The sequence below is a fragment of the Coregonus clupeaformis genome, chromosome 1 (assembly GCF_020615455.1).
Source record: "Coregonus clupeaformis isolate EN_2021a chromosome 1, ASM2061545v1, whole genome shotgun sequence".
In the NCBI taxonomy this organism is placed as follows: domain Eukaryota; kingdom Metazoa; phylum Chordata; class Actinopteri; order Salmoniformes; family Salmonidae; genus Coregonus; species Coregonus clupeaformis.
The window spans coordinates 74,702,148-74,726,090 of record NC_059192.1 but is presented as its reverse complement, the minus strand read 5'-3'; the positions used below and the strand labels follow the sequence as shown (position 1 = coordinate 74,726,090).

Here is a 23,943-nt window from a genome sequence, read left to right as displayed (position 1 = left end):
CGGGGCTTATTGGAGCTGTCATGTGTGACTGAGACTTTCAACAGTGTGCTTCAAACAATGTACATGGCTAGGCATACAAATACGATTATTTCTTGTTACCTTTGAAACAAAGTCTAGTTGCGGCCGCAAACGGACTAGATTGTGAACGACTCTTGGCGGAATGCAACTGCTTGACTGCGGTGAGGGAGGTTTGCCCAATAGGCTATCGTTCGCGAAATGCAGAAGCCACACAAATGATTTGTTCTCGACTTCGAGTGTTGAGCAGAGGCAGGCTGCGTATGTTTTGGTTCTAAGAAAATTTCAATAACTGAACCAGAGGAGCGCGTATTAATCCTGCTTTAGAATTCATTGCGGCCAGGCGGGCCAGCAGGTCAAACGAACGATTATAATGAGAGTCACTCGGAAATACAAATCATGACTCACAAGTCAGTAAAAGAGAGTCCTAAAAAATAAAGAGTCATTCGTGAACTGCACATCACTATTGCATATTTAAGCAATAAGGCCCGAGGAGGTGTGGTATATGGCCAATATACCACGGCTAAGGGCTGTTCTTAAGCACGACGCAACGTGGAGTGCCTGGATACAGCCCTTAGCTGTGGTAAATTGGCCATATACCACAAACCCCCGAGGTGGCTTATTGCTATTATAAACTGGTTACCAACGTAATTAGAACAGTAAAAAGAAATGTTTTGTCATACATGTGGTATACAGTCTGATATACCACGGCTGTCAGCCAATCAGCATTCAGGGCTCGAACCACCCAGTTTATAATATACTGTATATGACTATGGCCAGTGACGGTGTCTTGTGAGAGACTCACGTATGGCCTTCTGTCAATTGAGAATGGTTGACTAAATTAATCACTAGTTCTCAATTCTCTCCTCAAGGACCCCCAGCTGTTCCAGAGGTAGCTGACTTGATTCAACTTGTCAAAGAACACAATAATAACACCTATGGAATTTTAACAATATAATATGACTGACCAGAATTTTTTTTTAAACATAGAGGAACCCTTTTTTTGGTGCTGTATAGAACCTTTTATTAATGGTCTTCCTCATAACGATGGACCGTCCCCATGACAACACCTCAGTGTTTGCCTATTTTAGAACACACTCCTTCTAGAACAAATACACTCTCCCTCTAAATAATGGATGCTGTGGTCGTTAACATGCATTTCTCTTAGTGTGTACATGCATGCATTTATGCACCTTTCTCATTTCAAGTGCACATGCCCCCAGTCGCCTCAGCCAAACGGATTTGATGCTTCGCCCTCACGCACAGTCCCAGCAGCCATTTCAGTATTACCTGGCTGTGTCCTTCACAGACAGACAGCTCCTGATTTTAATCTTCTGCCAGCCTGATCAAGCTACTATGGCTTTACAGCAGGCCCTAATGCTGCAGTCTGCAGTCTGCACAGCCCTGTGTGCTGCCTGGCTACGACTGAGAATAAACTGTACACAGACTAGGCCTCTGAGCATGTGCTTCCTTCCAGTCTGGATAAACATCAGCACCCAGTCACTGACTGCAAGGTTGAGGACAGACAGACCTCTACAGACACTGACTGCAAGGTTGAGGACCGACAGACAGACCTCTACAGACACTGACTGCAAGGTTGAGGACCGACAGACAGACCTCTACAGACACTGACTGCAAGGTTGAGGACCGACAGACAGACCTCTACAGACACTGACTGCAAGGTTGAGGACCGACAGACAGACCTCTACAGACACTGACTGCAAGGTTGAGGGCCGACAGACAGACCTCTACAGTCACTGACTGCAAGGTTGAGGACCGACAGACTGAACTTCTACAGTCACTGACTGCAAGGTTGAGGACAGACAGACAGACCTCTACAGACACTGACTGCAAGATTGAAGACGGACAGACAGACAGACCTCTACAGACAAGGAATGTGTTGCAGCCTCTACACTGAGCACCGATCCTTTTCCCTATGGATCGATATGTGTGTGTGTGTGTGTGTGTGTGTGTGTGCTTGTGTCCATGCGTACGTGCTTGACGTTTGTGTTGGAGGTTGGTGAGTGTATGTGAGTGAGAAGGCCATATGTGAGCTCAGCAGTAAGACAATCTGGGGTGGTCCGTTTAGCGCTGTTGGTGTTACACACTAGTGGTGCTAGGGTCAGTTGTTTGTTCACCCGCACAAAAACAATCCTGCACCCTGTCAAAACATGTGTTCTGACTGTAGCCTGCAGTGCATTTTCTATATTAGCGGTTTAGGGTCGGGTATCAATAATAACCCAACTATATGTGATAAAGTGGAAATCTGAGGGACGCACCCGACCCTAAACCGCTAATATAGAAAATGCACTGCAGGCTACAGTCAGAACACATTTTTTGACAGGGTGCATGATTGTTTTTGTTTTATATACACTACCGGTCAAAAGTTTTAGAACACCTACTCATTCAAGGGTTTTTCTTTATTTTTACTATTTTCTACATTGTAGAATAATAGTGAAGACATCAACACTATGAAATAACACATATGGAATCATGTAGTAACCAAAAAAGTGTTAAACAAATCAAAATATATTTTTATATTTGAGATTCTTCAAGTAGCCACCCTTTGCCTTGATGACAGCTTTGCACACTCTTGGCATTCTCTCAACCAGCTTCATGAGGTAGTCACCTGGAATGCATAACAATTAACAGGTGTGCCTTCTTAAAAGTTAATTTGTGGAATTTATTTCCTTCTTAATGCATTTGAGCCAATCAGTTGTGCTGTGACAAGGTAGGGGGGGTATACTGAAGTTAGCCCTATTTGGTAAAAGACCAAGTCCATATTATGGCAAGAACAGCTCAAATAAACAAAGAGAAACGACAGTCCATCATTACTTTAAGACGTGAAGGTCAGTCAATATGGGAAAATTCTAGAACTTTGAAAGTTTCTTCAAGTGCAGTCACAAAAACCATCAAGCACTATGATGAAACTGGCTCTCATGAGGACCGCCACAGGAATGGAAGACCCAAAGTTACCTCTGCCGCAGAGGATAAGTTCATTAGAGTTACCAGCCTCAGAAATTGCAGCCTAAATAAATGCTTCACAGAGTTCAAGTAACAGACACATCTCAACATCAACTGTTCAGAGGAGACTGTGTGAATCAGGCCTTCATGGTCAAATTGCTGCAAAGAAACCACTACTAAAGGACACCAATAAGAAGAAGAGACTTGCTTGGGCCAAGAAACACGAGCAATGGACATTAGACCGGTGGAAATGTGTCCTTTGGTCTGGAGTCCAAATTGGAGATTTTTGGTTCCAACCACTGTGTCTTTGTGCAATGCGGTGTGGGTGAACAGATTATCTCCGCATGTGTATTTCCTACCATAAAGCATGGAGGAGGAGGTGTTATGGTGTGGGGGTGCTTTGCTAGTGACACTGTCTGTGATTTATTTAGAATTCAAGGCACACTTAACCAGCATGGCTACCACAGCATTCTGCAGCGATACACCATCCCATCTGGTTTGGCCTTAGTGGGACTACCATTTGTTTTTCAACAGGACAATGACCCAACACACCTCCAGGATGTGTAAGGGCTATTTTACCAAGAAGGAAAGTGATGGAGTGCTGCATCAGATGACCTGGCCTCCACAATCCCCCAACCTCAACCAAATTGAGATGGTTTGGGATGAGTCGGACCGCAGAGTGAAGGAAAAGCAGCCAACAAGTGCTCAGCATATGTGGGAACTCCTTCAAGACTGTTGGAAAAGCATTCCAGGTGAAGCTGGTTGAGAGAATGCCAAGAGTGTGCAAAGCTGTCATCAAGGCAAAGGGTGGCAATTTGAAGAATCTCAAATATAAAATATATTTTGATTTGTTTAACACTTTTTTGGTTACTACATGATTCCATATGTGTTATTTCATAGTTTTGATGTCTGAATGTAGAAAATAGTGTAGAAAATGTAGAAAATAGTAAAAAAAATAAAGAAAAACCCTTGAATAAGTAGGTGTTCTAAAAATGTTAGACCGGTAGTGTATATAATTTACAACATTTTGGTAGGGTATTTGTTAGTCAACTTGTCTATAATTAGACACATGCAGCTTCTCTTCTGTCATTTTATGTTGCCCTAGAAGACTAAATAAACCCTTGTCATAAATCGATAGAATAAATGCGCAACATTTCAGTGCAAAATTTCCAAGTAACATCAATTTGACGGTTGTAAGGAAATGGAGACCTGTGAAAATGACCCAACATGTTTCTGATACGATTTCTGTTCATCTTGGATGCATATTTTATGTGCTTGAAGTACTATCAGCTTTTATGATGCTGATAAAGATAGCACCTCTACAGACAGTATCTAACTGCACATTTTCATTCTCTCAAGATGCTGATAGAAATAAATCATATTTCTCCACTCCTGTTCCCAAGTCAAAACTTAGCCTACATTTGGTGTATAATTTTACTGCAAGAAATGCTTAATTATGCAGGAGTTAATATTAAGGCTATGTGAGAGGTTATAGACCTACAGTCAGTGTCCAGATTTCAGTTTCCATTTAACCCATCTGAACAATAGGCTACAGTTCCCTTGACGTGCCATAGGCCTATTTGAAGTCCCTGTCTTGTGACTGTCAAATTTGTATAGCGCCTCACAATCATCACACATAACATAGCTGGCACTGCTATCATCCTCTTTTACCACTTCACCAAATATTTTCCAAACATTACTTTTCTGGTCCTCCCTTCTCTTTTTTTTCAACTCTCCATTTCACAGCTTTTTGCCTCCATGGATTGACGTTAACTTTTTCTGCCTGTTCCCAAAAGCGATTGGTGTCTAGGCTATTTGGCGTGAGTACAGTTAGGCCCTAAAGCTTTTACACCAATGCCAGCTAGTCTAAAATAAAGAAAAACCTCAATGTAGCTTAGAGATATAAATTGCACAACAATGATACATTTATGGATTTTTCAAGGTATTTCTTTCTCTTTACTCAACCCGCCACCCACCCGCCCTTCATCCACTCTATTTCATGACCCTCCCTAAACTGCGGGTTATGAGTCAACCAGTGCATCACTATTACAATACCTAAGTAGAGGAAATAGGGAGGAAGTAGAGGGGTTAACCAGGAAGTAGAGGCGTTAACCAGGAAGTAGAGGGGGGTAACCATGAAGGACAGGAAGTTTCCTCTCGCTGCAGGGTGTCTGTGTGCTACATGGCATGTCTTCTGTTAACAGTGTTCTGTAGAAACAGTACTCATTCTCAAAATTAGCATTCATTGTCACAAGTTGGGCTATTCTTGTTTACCTTCGGTCCTGCCGTTGGGAGTTGAAGGCTGTGTAACGTCTTGTTTTTGAGGTCAGGAATAGACAGTAGATCTATAATATCTATGTGGAGTAAAGGAAACTGGCCCTGGACCAACCAGACCTCTGGGAGTGAGATGCTGTGTGTTGTTGCTACAGCACTCTGAAGAGTGTGTTATGGAGACAGTGTTTACACCTGCCTGGCTTCTGTCTTGCAGGGAGGTGCTGGTTGGCTGGTGTTGTTTTTGGCAGGGTAGGTGGTTTTCTTTGTGACAATGTCTTCACTGAAGGAGTTACTACCAGAGATGGCACCGTGGGTGGGAGGATGGGGGTTGGCAGAGAGATATGTCAGGGTACTGATCTGTTAACAGGATGTGAGGTCGTGGAGAGGCTGAACCCAAACACAGGTTGTTAGGAACCGAACAGAGAGGAGGAATGTCGTCAGGATCCTCAGGGAGGGCGAGGCTGGGATTCCCCAACATTCCCTTCTCTGTTTTGGACTGGCCTTATATACAAGCTTAGATACAGGCCTCCTCATCCTGGATGCAGTGAAACATACAGTGATGGTGTGTAACATATAGTGATGGTGTGTAACATATTTACATTTACATTTTAGTCATTTAGCAGATGCTCTTATCCAGATCGACTTACAGTTAGTGAATGCACACATTATTTTTATTTTTCATACTGGCCCCCCGTGGGAAACGAACCCACAACCCTGGCGTTGCAAATGCCATGCTCTACCAACTGAGCTACATCCCTGCCGGCCAATTGTGCGCCGGTCACGGCCAGCTACGACAGAGCCTGGATTCGAACCAGGATCTCTAGTGCCACAGCTAGTGCCTTAGACCACTGCGCCACTCGGGAGATACCCATATATAGTGATGGTGTTTAACATATAGTGATGGTGTGTAACATATAGTGATGCTAGTAACATATAGTGATGGTGTGTAACATATTGTGATGGCGTGTAACATACAGTGATGGCATGTAACATATAGTGATGCGTGTAACATATTGTGATTGTGTGTAACAGATTGTGATGGTGTATAACATATAGTGATGGTAGGTAACATATAGTGATGGTGTAAACATATAGTGATGGTGTGTAACATATAGTGATGGTGTGTAACATATGGTGATGATGTGTAACAGATTGTGATGGTGTGTAACATATAGTGATGGTGGAAACATATTGTGATTGTGTGTACCATATAGGGATGGTGTGTAACATATAGTGATGGTAGGTAACATATAGTGATGGTGTGTAACATATAGTGATGGTGGGTAACATATAGGGATGGTGTGTAACATATAGTGATGGTAGGTAACATATAGTGATGGTGTGTAACATATAGTGATGGTGGGTAACATATAGTGATGGTGTAATAATGATAGTTATGATGTCACATAACATTGTGACATTTCTGAACAGTATGGGCTCCTCCATACCTCTTCTGTCCCCCTAACATCTCTGTCTCTCTCCTCCAGATGTGCACCCCAGCTAACACACCGGCCACCCCGCCCAACTTCCCTGACGCCCTCACCATGTTCTCCCGGCTCAAGGCCTCAGAGAGCTTCACCACCAGCAGCCCCATGGCCTCCATGGCCACCTCTCCCCCTCCTCCACACAGTTGCTGGGGCGTACCACAGCCCCCTATGCCCATGAGCGGCCCACAGGTTCAGGGACTCTGGACTCAGGGGCAGCCCCCCTCCCACCCCACAGCCTGGCCCACGGGGGTCACCGTTAACCCCCACACCCACCAACACCAACACCCGTCCACCGAACAGAAGGCGAGCGTGGCCATGGAGGCCGAGAGATGAGAGGCCTGGACTGGATGGCCCTGGGGGGAGGGGAGAGGGAGGGATGGGGCAGGGGGAGGGGAGAGGAAAGGTGATGGTGAGAATGGGAGGGTGGAGACAGACAGCTACACACACCATGAAAAATCAAGCAACTACGTAACGTGGACATTTCAACAAGAGGTGGGGAAAATGATTCAAATAAGACAACAAAAGTAAAACATTTAATGGAAAAAGAAGTGCTCACACTTAGCAATAAGAGAGCAAGTGAAATCTTTGTTAGTTTGTTTTGCTTCTCTCTCAATAAATGTATAGATAATAATAAGATAAGACAAATAAATGTATGGAACTAAAAATCATCACCACCAGGGATTATACTGCTGATGTTTTCTGACACTTAAAAGGCAGCAACTGTTTCTTCTCTGGTTCTTCTTTTATTTTTGTCTGTCCATCCAGTGTTTTCCCTCTACTGGGGACCTGTGATAAGAAGCTTTTGGTGCTGCATGGAGAGAGCGAATCTGTCCATCCAGTGTTTTACTCTAGTATACTCATCACAAACATGTGTCTGTGTGCAGTGTGTAACCATCAAACACATACACACTCAACTAGCGAGCAGAAGAAACAGTGACATAGTTTTCATTACCCATCTTACCTCACCTGGTGGTCACCTGACTTCTTTCAGCCTATCAGGGATTCTCAACTGTTTGACAATGCAGAACTTTTTTTTTTTTTTACAGATTTGTAATTTTTCAGCTCTGGTATTTTCTCATGTTGATGACACTGTTCATTGCTATAGCTTTTCTTTCCAATGAAGGGTGATGCTTTACTATTAACCTGGTCTGGAAGATAGAACTGGCCACTGCAATGGTTCTGCATATTTGGGTATTATATAAAAATCATGGTTTGATATATTATAGGTTAATGTTTTTTTTTCTTGGTGGGAGGGAGGGGCGGGGTTTGGGTGAGAGTGGGCGGGATTTGTTTATGTTGTGTTTGGGAAGAGCCAATCGGAGAAGCTAAAAAATTAATCTACAGAAAAACCAGACTACTATAAATATATTGACTATTTGTAAAGCAGAACTTGCCACTTTGCATGATGTATTCATAATGTATACTGTCTTCAAACCAAGACGTGTTTCTGGCTGTTGGGGCAGGGGATACTACTTTTTTATGATTTATAATTTGTATAGCAGCATTATACAACTGGTTATGATCACATGTGATCCTGCATATAGCAGGTTATGGAAGGCATTGATTTAAGACAATATTCACATGCAGGGTCGGCCCCATTCAGTTTTGTTATCCTTGGGTTATTTCAATTGAATAAATGATATAAAATAAAACCCAGTTAGAAATATTTGTTTATGTTAGTTCTTTTTTTAGGAAGAACATTTTCAGGAAAATATAATTATAATTATGAGTAAACCATCTTTAATTTGACTAAAATAATGTTTCAGTTCATCCCTTTTCCATCATTGTAGTTTGAATCTGGGCGTACCTGAATGGTTTCTCAGTGTATGTTTCCCCCTGTATGACTGTATTGATATACCATTCCCACAATATTTGTGGACTACCTGATAATTAACTTTTTTGTGTTCCTAAATAAATATTGTATGTCGACCTACACCGTATGATCTCTCTTTAGTTGTGACTGAACTGAATTTAGCCATCAGCTGGTGAAAGAGATATAGAGATAGAGATAGAGATAGATTAAGAGAAGAGAGGGGTAGATAGATAGAGAAAAGAGTTGAGGGAGAAAGGGTGAGTCAGCTTGGGTGAACCTAAATGTGTTAACCGTGACACAGAGAAGATGGATGAATCCTAATCGACACGCCTGGCTACTCCAGAGAGGAACAGGGATTAAATCCAACAGTCCAGTGTCAAACCGAAAGACTCCTAACTCTAGTTTAACCAGTAGGCTACTGTCTGTCTGTTGGTCCCTCCAGACTCCTAACTCTAGTTTAACCAGTAGGCTACTGTCTGTCTGTTGGTCCCTCCAGACTCCTAACTCTAGTTTAACCAGTAGGCTACTGTCTGTCTATTGGTCCCTCCAGACTCCTAACTCTAGTTTAACCAGTAGGCTACTGTCTGTCTGTTGGTCCCTCCAGACTCCTAACTCTAGTTTAACCAGTAGGCTACTGTCTGTCTATTGGTCCCTCCAGACTCCTAACTCTAGTTTAACCAGTAGGCTACTGTCTGTCTGTTGGTCCCTCCAGACTCCTAACTCTAGTTTAACCAGTAGGCTACTGTCTGTCTGTTGGTCCCTCCAGACTCCTAACTCTAGTTTAACCAGTAGGCTACTGTCTGTCTGTTGGTCCCTCCAGACTCCTAACTCTAGTTTAACCAGTAGGCTACTGTCTGTCTGTTGGTCCCTCCAGACTCCTAACTCTAGTTTAACCAGTAGGCTACTGTCTGTCTGTTGGTCCCTCCAGACTCCTAACTCTAGTTTAACCAGTAGGCTACTGTCTGTCTATTGGTCCCTCCAGACTCCTAACTCTAGTTTAACCAGTAGGCTACTGTCTGTCTGTTGGTCCCTCCAGACTCCTAACTCTAGTTTAACCAGTAGGCTACTGTCTGTCTGTTGGTCCCTCCAGACTCCTAACTCTAGTTTAACCAGTAGGCTACTGTCTGTCTGTTGGTCCCTCCAGACTCCTAACTCTAGTTTAACCAGTAGGCTACTGTCTGTCTATTGGTCCCTCCAGACTAGTCTGATAGTTATGCTGACTGGGCTTTGATGGCTGTATAGTTAGGCTCTCCTGCACGTGAGGTCATCAGGGCTGTGGGGAGAGGAAGGGGAGGTGTGTGGGCTCTCATGACAGACACAGATTTGGTATTGGGTTCTGAGATTAGTTTGTGTGAATGTTTTTCCTTCCTCTCCACCACCTTTTTAGAAAGAGCAACACCTAGCAACCCTGATCTGGTGATGGATGAGATACAACTGATCCAATAGGGAAGGTGAGGGGTTTGACAGAGAATAGATTAAAGGAGAGATTTTATTTGATAAAGGGTTGGATCAAGAAGGCAGCCGTCCCTCCGTTTATCTCCCAGAATGAGAGTTGTTCTTATAAACACAAACACCAGCTGTTTCCAACACAACCATCATCATAGTAGCGACGGGGTCACTGGGTTCTGAGCTTGTCCTCAGATCACCTCTGCTTGCCTCACACTCCTCAGCAGGAAATGAGAGAGAGTGCCTTTGATTCCTGTGTGCCCTGCCCCTCCCAACACCGTGGTGTGTGTGTGAGGGATTGAAGGCACTGCCAACTTGGCACTGGGCTGCGGCTCTGAGCCTGTGGGAGCAAACATGAGACCCAGCCTGACTAACAGTACCCAGAGTATTCCGTCTCAAACACACACACCATAACACACACACACTGTGGTGTCTACCGCATAGCGCAGCACAGAATGTCACAACCTGGTACAGTATGGTGCAGTGGAGGTAGCTGGCCAAAACACTCTCACGTGACAACGAGACCTGAAGACTGACATCAAGGCTTTAGCCCTGTGCGCTAACATGGTCCTGAGTCACGTAGACTAGACCACCCAGGTTTGATACCTGTTTAGTTGCTATAGAAGAGTAGGCTATGGTGTAGATTCTCCATGACTCATCCAACCACATTACACAGCACAGTAGCAATAGCACTGCTCACAGAAACTCAGTACAGCATAGAGAATGTTAGACTAAAATCTTACAGGAAACCTTATAGGAAACATTACAGGAAACCTAATAGGAAACCTAATAGGAAACCTTATAGGAAACCTAATAGGAAACCTTATAGGAAACCTTATAGGAAACCTTATAGGAAAGCTTATATGAAACCTGCATATAATCTAATAATGCCAAAGTCAAAGTTTCATGCATAGGCTTCTGTTATTCAGCAGGCACACCATTTACAAGGCCACCAAAATGAGAGAGCAGCCTTTGAGACCAACCGCTCTAGTCAGGAATACTGGACTTCAGTGTACGCTTGCTTACACAGGAGATGGCAGTTGACCCTGGACCACACTTCAGAACAGATCCAGCACCCACCCTCTCCCAATCCTAGGATGGGAAAGACAAAACTAACCTTAGATCAGTGTCTAGGGGTAATTTCATCCTATGCTGAGTTGGCCAGGTAGGAGAGAGAAAGGGAGATAAGGGAGTGAACATTATTTATAATAAGGGTTGCATGGTGAAAATTGGAGAGGAGAGGAGAGGAGAGGAGAGGAGAGGAGAGGAGAGGAGAGGAGAGGAGAGGAGAGGAGAGGAGAGGAGAGCTCAGGTGCATCCTGTTTCCATTGATCCTCCTTGAGATGTTTCTACAACTTGATTGGAGTCCACCTGTGGTAAATTCAATTGACTGGACAAGATTTGGAAAGGTCCCACAGTTGACAGTGCATGTCAGAGCAAAAACCAAGCCATGAGGTCAAAGGAATTGTCCGTAGAGCTCAGAGACAGGATTGTGTAGAGGCACAGATCTGGGGAAGGGTACCAAATCATTTCTGCAGCATTGAAGGTCCCCAAGAACACAGTGGCCTCCATCATTCTTAAATGGAAGACGTTTGGAACCACCAAGACTCTTCCTAGAGCTGTCCGCCCGGCCAAACTGAGCAATCGGGGGAGGTGACCAAGAACCCGATGGTCACTCTGACAGGGCTCCTGAGTTCCACTGTGGAGATGGGAGAACCTTCCAGAAGGACAACCATCTCTGCAGCACTCCACCTATCAGGCCTTTATGTTAGTGGCCAGACGGAAGCCACTCCTCAGTAAAAAGCACATGACAGTCCGCTTGGAGTTTGCCAAAAGGCACCTAAAGGACTCTCAGACTATGAGAAACAAGATTCTCTGGTCTGATGAAACCAAGATTGAACTCTTTGGCCTGAATGCTAAGCGTCAGGTCTGGAGGAAACCTGGCACCAACCCTACGGTGAAGCATGGTGGTGGCAGCATCATGCTGTGGGGATGTTTTTCAGAGGCAGGGACTGGGAGACTAGTCAGGATCGAGGCAAAGATGAACGGAGCAAAGTACAGAGAGAAATACAGGTGTGCCAGGCTTGTAGCGTCATCCCCACGAAGATTCAAGGCTGTAATCACTGCCAAAGGTGCTTCAACAAAGTACTGAGTAAAGGGTCTGAATACTTATGTGAATGTGATATTTCAGTTTTTAATTTTTAACACATTTGCAGAAATTTCATAAAAAACTGTTTTTTGCTTTGTCATTATGGGGTATTGTGTGTAGATTGATGAGGGGAAAAACAAGTTAATCCATTTTAGAATAAGGCTGTAACGTAACAATATGTGGTAAAAGTCAAGGGGTCTGAATACTTTCCGAATGCACTGTATGTAGCCTACCACGTGTATGAGCTGTTTAATCTATTCTCTACAGCAGCAGTAGCAGTAGCTATAGTAGCCTAACTGGCCTTGACATGCACCCTGTGAACCGACAGTAGCATGACAATGCCCCATGCAGCTTCAGCCCTTCCATGGTCCACTTCCTAAGTGGGGCACAAAAGGCTGGTTTACTATGCCTCTGTCCTGCGTGTCAGTGCTGCCTGAGGAAACACGCCTCTTACACTGGGCGGGCTGGACATGGACACACACACCAAACACACACACACACACACACACACACACCCAAACACACACACACACACACACACACACACACACACACACACACACACACACACACACACACACACACACACACACACACACACACACACACACACACACACACACACACACACACACACACACACACACACACACACACACACACACACACACACACACGCAGTGAAGACCTGTGTAAGACATTATTTCATCTGCTTCCTAGAGTCTTCCTAGAAACAGGAAGAGGCCTCTGCTGTGCTTTGGTGCATCATTGGACCTTTTGTCATTGGAGCTTTTATGTTGAAACCTGGTGAAGTGTTTTGTACAACCTTAGTAGCTAATTGCTGTTGTTGCTGTTGTGTGTGTGTATGTGTGTGTGTGTGTACACTGACAAAACAGGTCAGACAAGGCTAATAACTAATAAATGCATCAGAGAGCACAATTCAACCTCTATCAACACATTATCCCAGAAACCCTAGACCCACTCCAATTTGCATACCGCCCCAACAGATCCACAGATGATGCAATCTCTGTGACAAATAAAATGTGATTTGATTTGATCTCTTCCTCAATCTCTATCTCTCCCTCTCCCTCTATCTCTCCTTCTATCTCTCCCTCTCCCTCTCCCTCTATCTCTCCCTCTATCTCTACCTCTATCTCTCCCTCTCCCTTTTCTCTCCCTCTCCCTCTCCCTCTATCTCTATCTCTCCCTCTCCCTCTATCTCTATCTCTCCCTCTTCCTCTATCTCTCCCTCTATCTCTTCCTCTCCCTCTCCCTCTATCTCTCCCTTTATCTCTCCCTCTATGTCTCCCTCTCTCTCCCTTTCCCTCTATCTCTCCCTCTATCTCTCCCTCTCCCTCTATCTCTCCATCTCTATCTCTCCCTCTTCCTCTATCTCTCCCTCTATCTCTCCCTCTCCCTCTCCCTCTCCCTCTATCTGTCCCTCTCTCTCCTTCACTCCCTCCTGTGCGCGTGATAAAGCTCCACCCCCCTGCGGCTGACAACACACAGACACATTCCAGTGTCCCCCACCCAAAAAACACTCTCAATCACACTCAATGCACACACCCTCAGAGAAAGAGAGAGAGAGATAGAGAGAGAGAGCGAGAGAGAGAGAGAGAGAGAGAGAGAGAGAGAACGAGCGAGAGCGAGAGAGAGAGAGAGAGAGAGAGAGAGAGAGAGAGAGAGAGAGAGAGGGAGGGAGGGAGGGAGGGAGGGAGGGAGGGAGGGAGGGAGGGAGGGAGGGAGGGAGGGAGGGAGGGAGGGAGGGAGGGAGGGAGGGAGGGAGGGAGGGAGGGAGGGAGGGAGGGAGGGAGGGAGGGAGGAAAGTGATATGATAAAACCTTTTTACGGGTAAATCACCAGGTTCCTAAACTGTACAAAGACACTTCCGACATCTGGTGAAGACATTCAGCTTTGTTTCAGAAAATTATGTTGATGCTGACTTCTTTTACCATGGCAATTCCCAATCTGCCTACCACGTTGCACCACAGACAGTGTGTGTGTGCATGTGTGTGTGTCTGTGTGTCCATGCATGTGTGTCTGTGTCTGTGGTGCAGTGGACCAGTCCCTCCGACACCAAGCATGTTCTGGTATGATGACATCACTGCAGCTCACGTTTAGCCAATGTGTCGGAGGGGAGACGGCTGCTCTTCTGTGTCCTGAATATGCTGCAGCATGAGAGAGGGAGGGAGATAGGAGGGGAGAGAGGGAGGGGAGAGAGAGAGAGAGAGAGAGAGAGAGAGGGAGGAGGAAAGCAGAACAGTGATTAATGGCTGTGAGAGTCTCTCATCATGTCATGTGTCAGTTCTTTCATTCTCCTGGCATTACTCACATCCAGAGGCCAGCTGCTCAGTGCTACATGGGAAGTAGCCTCAATGTTTTCATTCAGAAAAATATTGAGAACACACACACATCCCATCTTAACTCTAACCCTTAACCCTAACCCTAGCTTAATGTCCACATCCCAGGTCAACCCTTACCCCTAACCCTTAACCATAACCCTAGCTTAATGTCCACATCCCAGGTCAAATCTAACTCTAGCCTCAACCCTAACCCTAACCCAACCCTAGCCGTAACCCTAACCTTAACCCTAGCTTAATGTCCACATCCCAGCTCAACCCTTAACCCTAACCCTTAACCCTAACCTTAGCTTCATGTCCACATCCCAGCTCAACCCTAAACCTAACCCTAGCTTCATGTCCATATCCCAGCTCAACCTTAACCCTAAGTATTGCTTGTCCTCTTTGAGGTACATTTTCCTCTAACCCTAACCCTAACCCTAATTGTAATTTCAACCCCAACCCTAATCCTAACTCTATCCCAACCCTAACCCTAACCCTAACCATAACGCTAACCCCAATCCAAACCCTAACCCTTCACCTTAACCTAACCCCAGCACTTACAGGTTACTAAGTCATGCCCTTGATCCTTGCCCTAACCTTAACCCCACCCTTTACTCAGGCCCTAACCAGAGTTGCAAAGAAAAAGTCCAGTATCTGTGTTCTTTTGCCCATCTTAATCTTTTCTTTGTATTGGCCAGTCTGAGATATGGCTTTTTCTTTGCAACTCTGCCTAGAAGATCAGCATCCCGGAGTCGCCTCTTCACTGTTGACGTTGAGACTGGTGTTTTGCGGGTACTATTTAATGAAGCTGCCAGTTGAGGATATGTGAGGCATCTGTTTCGCAAACTAGACACTCTAATGTATTTGTCCTCTTGCTCAGTTGTGCACCAGAGCCTCCCACTCCTCTTTCTATTCTGGTTAGAGCCAGTTTGCGCTGTTCTGTGAAGGGAGTAGTACACAGCATTGTACGAGATCTTCAGTTTCCTGGCAATTTCTTGCATGGAATAGCCTTCATTTCTCAGAACAAGAATAGACTGACTAGTTTCAGAAGAAAGTTATTTGTTCTGCGGCCAACAAGGCAGAGTTAATCTCAGCCTATGCTACCCTCCAGTCCCTCCACTTCTTGGCGCTGACGGAAACATGGATTACCACAGAAAACACTGCTACTCCTACTGCTCTTTCCTCGTCTGATCATGTGTTCTTGCATACCCCGAGAGCATCTGGTCAGCGCGGCGGTGTCACAGGAATCCTCATCTCTCCCAAGTGGACATTCTCTCTTTTCCCCCTGACCCATCTGTCTATCTTCTCATTTGAATTCCATGCTGTCACAGTCACTAGCCCATTCAAGCTTAACATCCTTATCATTTATCGCCCTCCAGGTTCCCTTGGAGAGTTCATCAATGAGCTTGACAAGTTCCTTTCCTGAGGATGGCTCACCCCTCACAGTTCTGGGTGACTTTAACCTCCCTATGTCTGCCTTTGACTCATTTCTCTCTGCCTCCTTCTTTCCACTCCTTTCCTCTTTTGACCTCACCCTCTCACCGTCCCCCCCTACTCACAAGGCAGGTAATACGCTTGACCTCATCTTTACTAGATGCTGTTCTTCTACTAATCTCACTGCAACTCCCCTCCAAGTCTCCGACCACTAGTTTGTATCCTTTTCTCTCTCGCTCTCCTCCAACACTACTCACTCTGCCCCTACTCAGATGGTAATGTGCCGTCGCAACCTTCGTTCTCTCTCTCCCGCTACTCTCTCCTTTTCCATCCTATCATCTCTTCCCTCTGCTAAATCCTTCTCCCTCCGATCTCCTGATTCTGCCTCCTCAACCCTCCTCTCCTCCCTTTCTGCATATTTTGACTCTCTATGTCCCCTATCCTCCCGGCCGGCTCGGTCCTCCCCTCCTGCTCCGTGGCTTGATGACTCATTGCGAGCTCACAGAACAGGGCTCCGGGCAGCCGAGCGGAAATGGAGGAAAACTAGACTCCCTGCGGACCTGTCATCTTTTCACTCCCTCCTCTCTACATTTTCTTCATCTGTTTCTGCTGCTAAAGCCACTTTCTACCACTCTAAATTTCAAGCCTCTGCCTCTAACCCTAGGAAGCTCTTTGCCACCTTCTCCTCCCTGCTGAATCCTCCTCCTCCTCCCCCTCCCTCCTCCCTCTCTGTGGATGACTTCGTCAACCATTTTGAAAAGAAGGTTGACGACATTCGATCCTCATTTATTAAGTCAAATGACACCGCTGGTCCTGCTCACACTGCCCTATCCTATGCTTTGACTTCTTTCTCCCCTCTCTCTCCAGATGAAATCTTGCGACTTGTTACGGCCGGCCGCCCAACAACCTGCCCGCTTGACCCTACCCCCTCCTCTCTTCTCCAGACCATTTCCGGAGACCTTCTCCCTTACCTCACCTCGCTCAACAACTCATCCTTGACCGCTGGCTATGTCCCTTCCGTCTTCAAGAGAGCGAGAGCTACACCCCTCCACAAAAAACCTACACTCGATCCCTCCGATGTCAACAACTACAGACCAGTATCCCTTCTTTCTTTTCTCTCCAAAACTCTTGAGCATGCCGTCTCTAGCCAACTCTCCTGCTATCTCTCTCAGAATGACCTTCTTGATCCAAACCAGTCAGGTTTCAAGACTAGTCTCAGTTATAGGCCCTCTCCTATTCTCTCTATACACCAAGTCACTTGGCTCTGTCATATCCTCACATGGTCTCTCCTATCATTGCTATGCAGACGACACACAATTCATTTTCTCCTTTCCCCCTTCTGATAACCAGGTGGCGAATCGCATCTCTGCATGTCTGGCAGACATATCAGTGTGGATGTCGGATCACCACCTCAAGCTAAACCTCGGCAAGACGGAGCTGCTCTTCTTCCCGGGGAAGGACTGCCCGCTCCATGATCTCACCATCACGGTTGACAACTCCATTGTGTCCTCCTCCCAGAGTGCAAAGAACCTTGGCGTGACCCTGGACAACACCCTGTCGTTCTCCGCTAACATCAAAGCGGTGACCCGATCCTGCAGGTTCATGCTCTACAACATTCGCAGAGTACGACCCTACCTTACACAGAAAGTGCCTGGATTAGCCCAGGTCCTAATCCAGGCACTTGTCATCTCCCGTCTGGATTACTGCAACTCGCTGTTGGCTGGGCTCCCTGCCTGTGCCATTAAACCCCTACAACTTATCCAGAACGCTGCAGCCCGTCTGGTGTTCAACCTTTCCAAGTTCTCTCATGTCACCCCGCTCCTCCGCACACTCCACTGGCTTCCAGTTGAAGCTTGCATCTACTACAAAACCACGGTGCTTTCCTACGGAGCTGTGAGGGGAACGGCACCTCCTTACCTTCAGGCTCTGATCAGACCCTACACCCAAACGAGGGCATTACGTTCATCCACCTCTGGCCTGCTAGCTCCCCTACCTCTATGGAAGCACAATTCCCGCTCAGCCCAGTCAAAGCTATTCGCTGCTCTGGCACCCCAATGACAAGCTCCCCCACGACGCCAGGACAGCGGAGTCACTGACCACCTTCCAGAGACACTTGAAACCCTACCTCTTTAAGGAATACCTGGAATAGTATAACAGTAATCCTTCTACCCCCCCATACAAATATTTTTTTTAAAGGGTGGTTGTCCCACTGGCTATCCTAAGTTGAATGCACCAATTTGTAAGTCGCTCTGGATAAGAGCGTCTGCTAAATGACATAAATGTAAATGTAAATGTTTCTGGACATTTTGAGCCTGTAATCGAACCCACAATTGCTGATGTTCCAGATACTGAACTAGTCTCAAGAAGGCCAGTTTTATTGCTTCTTTAATCAGCACAACAGTTTTCAGCTGTGCTAACATAATTGCAAAAGGGTTTTCTAATGATCAATTAGCCTTTTAAAATGATCAACTTGGATTAGCAAACACAACGTGCCTTTGGAACACAGGACTGATGGTTGCTGATAATGGTCCTCTGTACGCCTATGTAGATATTCCATAAAAAATCTGCCGTTTCCAGCTACAATAGCCATTTACAACATTAACAATGTCTACACTGTATTTCTGATCAATTTGATGTTATTTTAATGGACCTGGGTAGGGTGTCCTCTGAGCTGGCCTTCATCACCTTCCAGAGGCAGCTGCTCCACAACCGGCGGATCATGCTGCTGAAGGTGCAGCAGTTCAGAAACAAGAGCAAAGACAGGGAAGGTGAGTGGTCTGGTCAAGGCAATCATAATAGTGGGGCTATGGGGGAATCAAACACAGACAGACAGACAGACAGACAGACAGACAGGCAGACAGACAGGCAGGCAGACAGGCAGACAGGCAGACATGCAGGCAGGCAGGCAGGCAGGCAGGCAGACAGGCAGACAGGTAGACAGACACCACACATCCATGTTGGTTGTCAGACTTTTTATTCTGATGTGTATTTATGTGTATTTCTCAGCACCAGTATATTTTACAAGACACTTTTCCATATCAGGAGAAAGGCCCAGGTCTTGGGTTGAAACAGGGACCCTTTTAATCCTCATATATTATTCCAACATGGAGTTATTAACCATCAAACACACTCTGTCCACTTGTGACAACCAGCCCCATTGCGGGGTTGGATGTCACACAATATGTTGTTGGTTGTCATAAGTCGTTTATTTATTTTTGTAACAGGAAATTAAGCAATATGTAGAAATAGCGTTTCTTTGAACGAACAATATTCCTAACAAAAATCAGCATTTTACTCCAAGAGAATAACATATGACATGTATGTGTATGCGTGTTCTTTTTTTAGTTATTATTATTTATTTATTTTTTCACTTTTTCTTCTTTCTTTTTAGGGGGTAGATCAGCTTTAATATTGCAGATAGATTGTAACTTCCATCAATGTAATTGTCTACATAACTTCCAATAAGTTTTTTTTGTTTTTTTTTGTTGCATATATACATATATACAGTGGGGAGAACAAGTATTTGATACACTGCCGATTTTGCAGGTTTTCCTACTTACAAAGCATGTAGAGGTCTGTAATTTTTATCATAGGTACACTTCAACTGTGAGAGACGGAATCTAAAACAAAAATCCAGAAAATCACATTGTATGATTTTTAAGTAATTAATTAGCATTTTATTGCATGACATAAGTATTTGATACATCAGAAAAGCATAACTTAATATTTGGTACAGAATCCTTTGTTTGCAATTACAGAGATCATACGTTTCCTGTACGTCTTGACCAGGTTTGCACACGCTGCAGCAGGGATTTTGGCCCACTCATTCATACAGACCTTCTCCAGATCCTTCAGGTTTCGGGGCTGTCGCTGGGCAATACGGACTTTCAGCTCCCTCCAAAGATTTTCTATTGGGTTCAGGTCTGGAGACTGGCTAGGCCACTTCAGGACCGTGACATGCTTCTTACGGAGCCACTCCTTAGTTGCCCTGGCTGTGTGTTTCGGGTCGTTGTCATGCTGGAAGACCCAGCCACGACCCATCTTCAATGCTCTTACTGAGGGAAGGAGGTTGTTGGCCAAGATCTCGCGATACATGGCCCCATCCATCCTCCCCTCAATACGGTGCAGTCGTCCTGTCCCCTTTGCAGAAAAGCATCCCCAAATAATGATGTTTCCACCTCCATGCTTCACGGTTGGGATGGTGTTCTTGGGGTTGTACTCATCCTTCTTCTTCCTCCAAACACGGCGAGTGGAGTTTAGACCAAAAAGCTATATTTTTGTCTCATCAGACCACATGACCTTCTCCCATTCCTCCTCTGGATCATCCAGATGGTCATTGGCAAACTTCAGACGGGCCTGGACATGCGCTGGCTTGAGCAGGGGGACCTTGCGTGCGCTGCAGGATTTTAATCCATGACGGCATAGTGTGTTACTAATGGTTTTCTTTGAGACTGTGGTCCCAGCTCTCTTCAGGTCATTGACCAGCTCCTGCCGTGTAGTTCTGGGCTGATCCCTCACCTTCCTCATGATCATTGATGCCCCACGAGGTGAGATCTTGCATGGAGCCCCAGACCGAGGGTGATTGACCGTCATCTTGAACTTCTTCAATTTTCTAATAATTGCGCCAACAGTTGTTGCCTTCTCACCAAGCTGCATGCCTATTGTCCTGTAGCCCATCCCAGCCTTGTACAGGTCTACAATTTTATCTCTGATGTCCTTACACAGCTCTCTGGTCTTGGCCATTGTGGAGAGGTTGGAGTCTGTTTGATTGAGTGTGTGGACAGGTGTCTTTTATACAGGTAACGAGTTCAAACAGGTGCAGTTAATACAGGTAATGAGTGGAGAACAGGAGGGCTTCTTAAAGAAAAACTAACAGGTCTGTGAGATCCAGAATTGTTACTGGTTGGTAGGTGATCAAATACTTATGTCATGCAATAAAATGCAAATTAATTACTTAAAAATCATACAATGTGATTTTCTGGATTTTTTCCGTCTCTCACAGTTGAAGTGTACATATGATAAAAATTACAGACCTCTACATGCTTCGTAAGTAGGAAAACCTGCAAAATCGTCAGTGTATCAAATACTTGTTCTCCCCACTGTATATATATATATATACAGTGGGGGAAAAACGTATTTAGTCAGCCACCAATTGTGCAAGTTCTCCCACTTAAAAAGATGAGAGAGGCCTGTAATTTTCATAATAGGTACACGTCAACTATGACAGACAAAATGAGAAAAAAAAATCCAGAAAATCACATTGTAGGATTTTTTATTAATTTATTTGCAAATTATGGTGGAAAATAAGTATTTGGTCAATAACAAAAGTTTCTCAATACTTTGTTATATACCCTTTGTTGGCAATGACACGGGTCAAACGTTTTCTGTAAGTCTTCACAAGGTTTTCACACACTTGCTGGTATTTTGGCCCATTCCTCCATGCAGATCTCCTCTAGAGCAGTGATATTTTGGGGCTGTCGCTGGGCAACACGGACTTTCAACTCCCTCCAAAGATTTTCTATGGGCTTGAGATCTGGAGACTGGCTAGGCCCCTCCAGGACCTTGAAATGCTTCTTATGAAGCCACTCCTTCGATGCCCGGGCGGTGTGTTTGGGATCATTGTCATGCTGAAAGACCCAGCCACGTTTCATCTTCAATGCCCTTGCTGATGGAAGGAGGTTTTCACTCAAAATCTCACGATACATGGTCCCATTCATTCTTTCCTTTACACGGATCAGTCGTCCTGGTCCCTTTGCAGAAAAACAGACTCAAAGCATGATGTTTCCACCCCCATGCTTCACAGTAGATATGGTGTTCTTTGGATGCAACTCAGCATTCTTTGTCCTCCAAACACGACGAGATGAGTTTCTACCAAAAAGTTATATTTTGGTTTCATCTGACCATATGACATTCTCCCAATCCTCTTCTGGATCATCCAAATGCACTCTAGCAAACTTCAGACGGGCCTGGACATGTACTGGCTTAAGCAGGGGGACACGTCTGGCACTGCAGGATTTGAGTCCCTGGCGGCGTAGTGTGTTACTGATGGTAGGCTTTGTTACTTTGGTCCCAGCTCTCTGCAGGTCATTCACTAGGTCCCCCCGTGTGGTTCTGGGATTTTTATCTCACCGTTCTTGTGATCATTTTGACCCCATGGGGTGAGATCTTGCGTGGAGCCCCAGATCGAGGGAGATTATCAGTTGTCTTGTATGTCTTCCATTTCCTAATAATTGCTCCCACAGTTGATTTCTTCAAACCAAGCTGCTTACCTATTGCAGATTCAGTCTTCCCAGCCTGGTGCAGGTCTACAATTTTGTTTCTGGTGTCCTTTGACAGCTCTTTGGTCTTGGCCATAGTAGAGTTTGGAGTGTGACTGTTTGAGGTTGTGGACAGGTGTCTTTTATACTGATAACAAGTTCAAACAGGTGCCATTAATACAGGTAACGAGTGGAGGACAGAGGAGCCTCTTAAAGAAGAAGTTACAGGTCTGTGAGAGCCAGAAATCTTGCTTGTTTGTAGATGACCAAATACTTATTTTCCACCATAATTTGCAAATAAATTCATTAAAAATCCTACAATGTGATTTTCTGGATTTTTTTTTCTCAATTTGTCTGTCATAGTTGACGTGTACCAATGGTGAAAATTACAGGCCTCTCTCATCTTTTGAAGTGGGAGAACTTGCACAATTGGTGGCTGACTAAATACTTTTTTTCCCCACTGTACTTATTATGGACACTGCATGTCTTACACTAGTTATCTTGTTGTTATTAGTCCCATCCTTCAGCTCCATTCAACACCTCCCATCCATCTCTTAACACGATCCATATTGGATTTCTATTTGCCATGTCTTTTTCAACTGTACTGTGATGTTTTACCAAAGTTCTGAACCTTTCTATTCTCATTGTTTTTACAGTTTGTGAATTGAAAATAAACATATTTGCTAAAAGTATTATCATATTATTGATCGATTGACTATGACTTTTCAGATCACCCAGTAGTGCTATCTGCAGGGTCAGCTCCATGCAAATATTGCAATCCTTCAGCCATTCCTGGACCTGTGTCCAGAAACAAGCTACAAATGGACAGTACCAAAACAAATGATCTAATGATTCTGTCTCTTCACAGCCAAATCTGCAGAGCTGGGAAGATTGTATCCCCCATACAAATAACATTATATTGGTAGCAAGAATTGTATATAATAATTTACATTGAAAAATTATAAGTTTTGAATCCGGCGTCGTTTTGCGTATCAGTTCATAAACACTATGCCATGGAATCGGTACGTCAAAAATCTCTTCCCAACTATTTTGCAATCTATATGGGACGGCTGTCAATCTTTTGGTCCTTAAATGAAACTGGTAAACTTTTTTATTTATCACAATTTTCTTTAACCAATTATGTTCTTTAATGCAAGGCCGACAGACAAGTTCCTTACTTTTTCCTCCTTCCACTTTCCTCTTCAATTTTTGTGGTAATGCTGCAATTATTTGGTTGTAGTTTTGGGTAGAGCAGACATTTGTAACGATCCCGGCAGTCTGAGTCGGGTCCTGTCTGGTGACTAGTGTTTTTGTTCGTAGTCTCCAGTTTCCCGAGGGTTCGGGAACGCTCCGGGGAGCTCTCTGGTTTTCCGCACCTGCATCCCATCAGCAATCTGCACACCTGGTCCTCATCATCACCCTTCTTAGGCTCTGGCCAAACATCCAGTTCCTGCCGGATCGTTAGCCATGAACAGTAGGTGTTCTGAGTATCAGTTTAGAGTATCTTACGTGAGTTTTGTTGTTTTGTACTTTGTTGGGTTATTGTTTCCTTACCTCCGTTTTTGTCTCATCTGCAGTCACACGTCCGGAACCTTCACCCCACCTCTGCCTGATGGTCGGCGGCTGCCGAGCCATCACTGGACCTAGAACTGCACCCCCAACAACTCATCCACGCCGCCCGCTCTGTCCCTGGATTATTCTGCACCTTTTTGTATCTAAATAAACCCTCACCTTCGTTCAACTCTCCTTGTCCTGGTCTGCT

At 44.9% G+C, this 23,943-nt stretch overlaps 1 protein-coding gene across 1 annotated transcript in view; it reads left to right on the top strand.

Annotated features, from left to right (window-relative positions):
• Positions 1 to 8,675, top strand: part of LOC121576908 (UBA-like domain-containing protein 1) — a 33,082-nt gene extending 24,407 nt beyond the window's left edge. The window contains exon 3 of the mRNA XM_041890485.2: positions 6,741 to 8,675. Within this exon, the coding sequence (XP_041746419.1) occupies positions 6,741 to 7,073 (333 nt within the window). The 3' untranslated portion in view covers positions 7,074 to 8,675. The remainder of the gene's footprint in view (positions 1 to 6,740) is intronic.
• Positions 8,676 to 23,943: the final 15,268 nt, after the last annotated feature.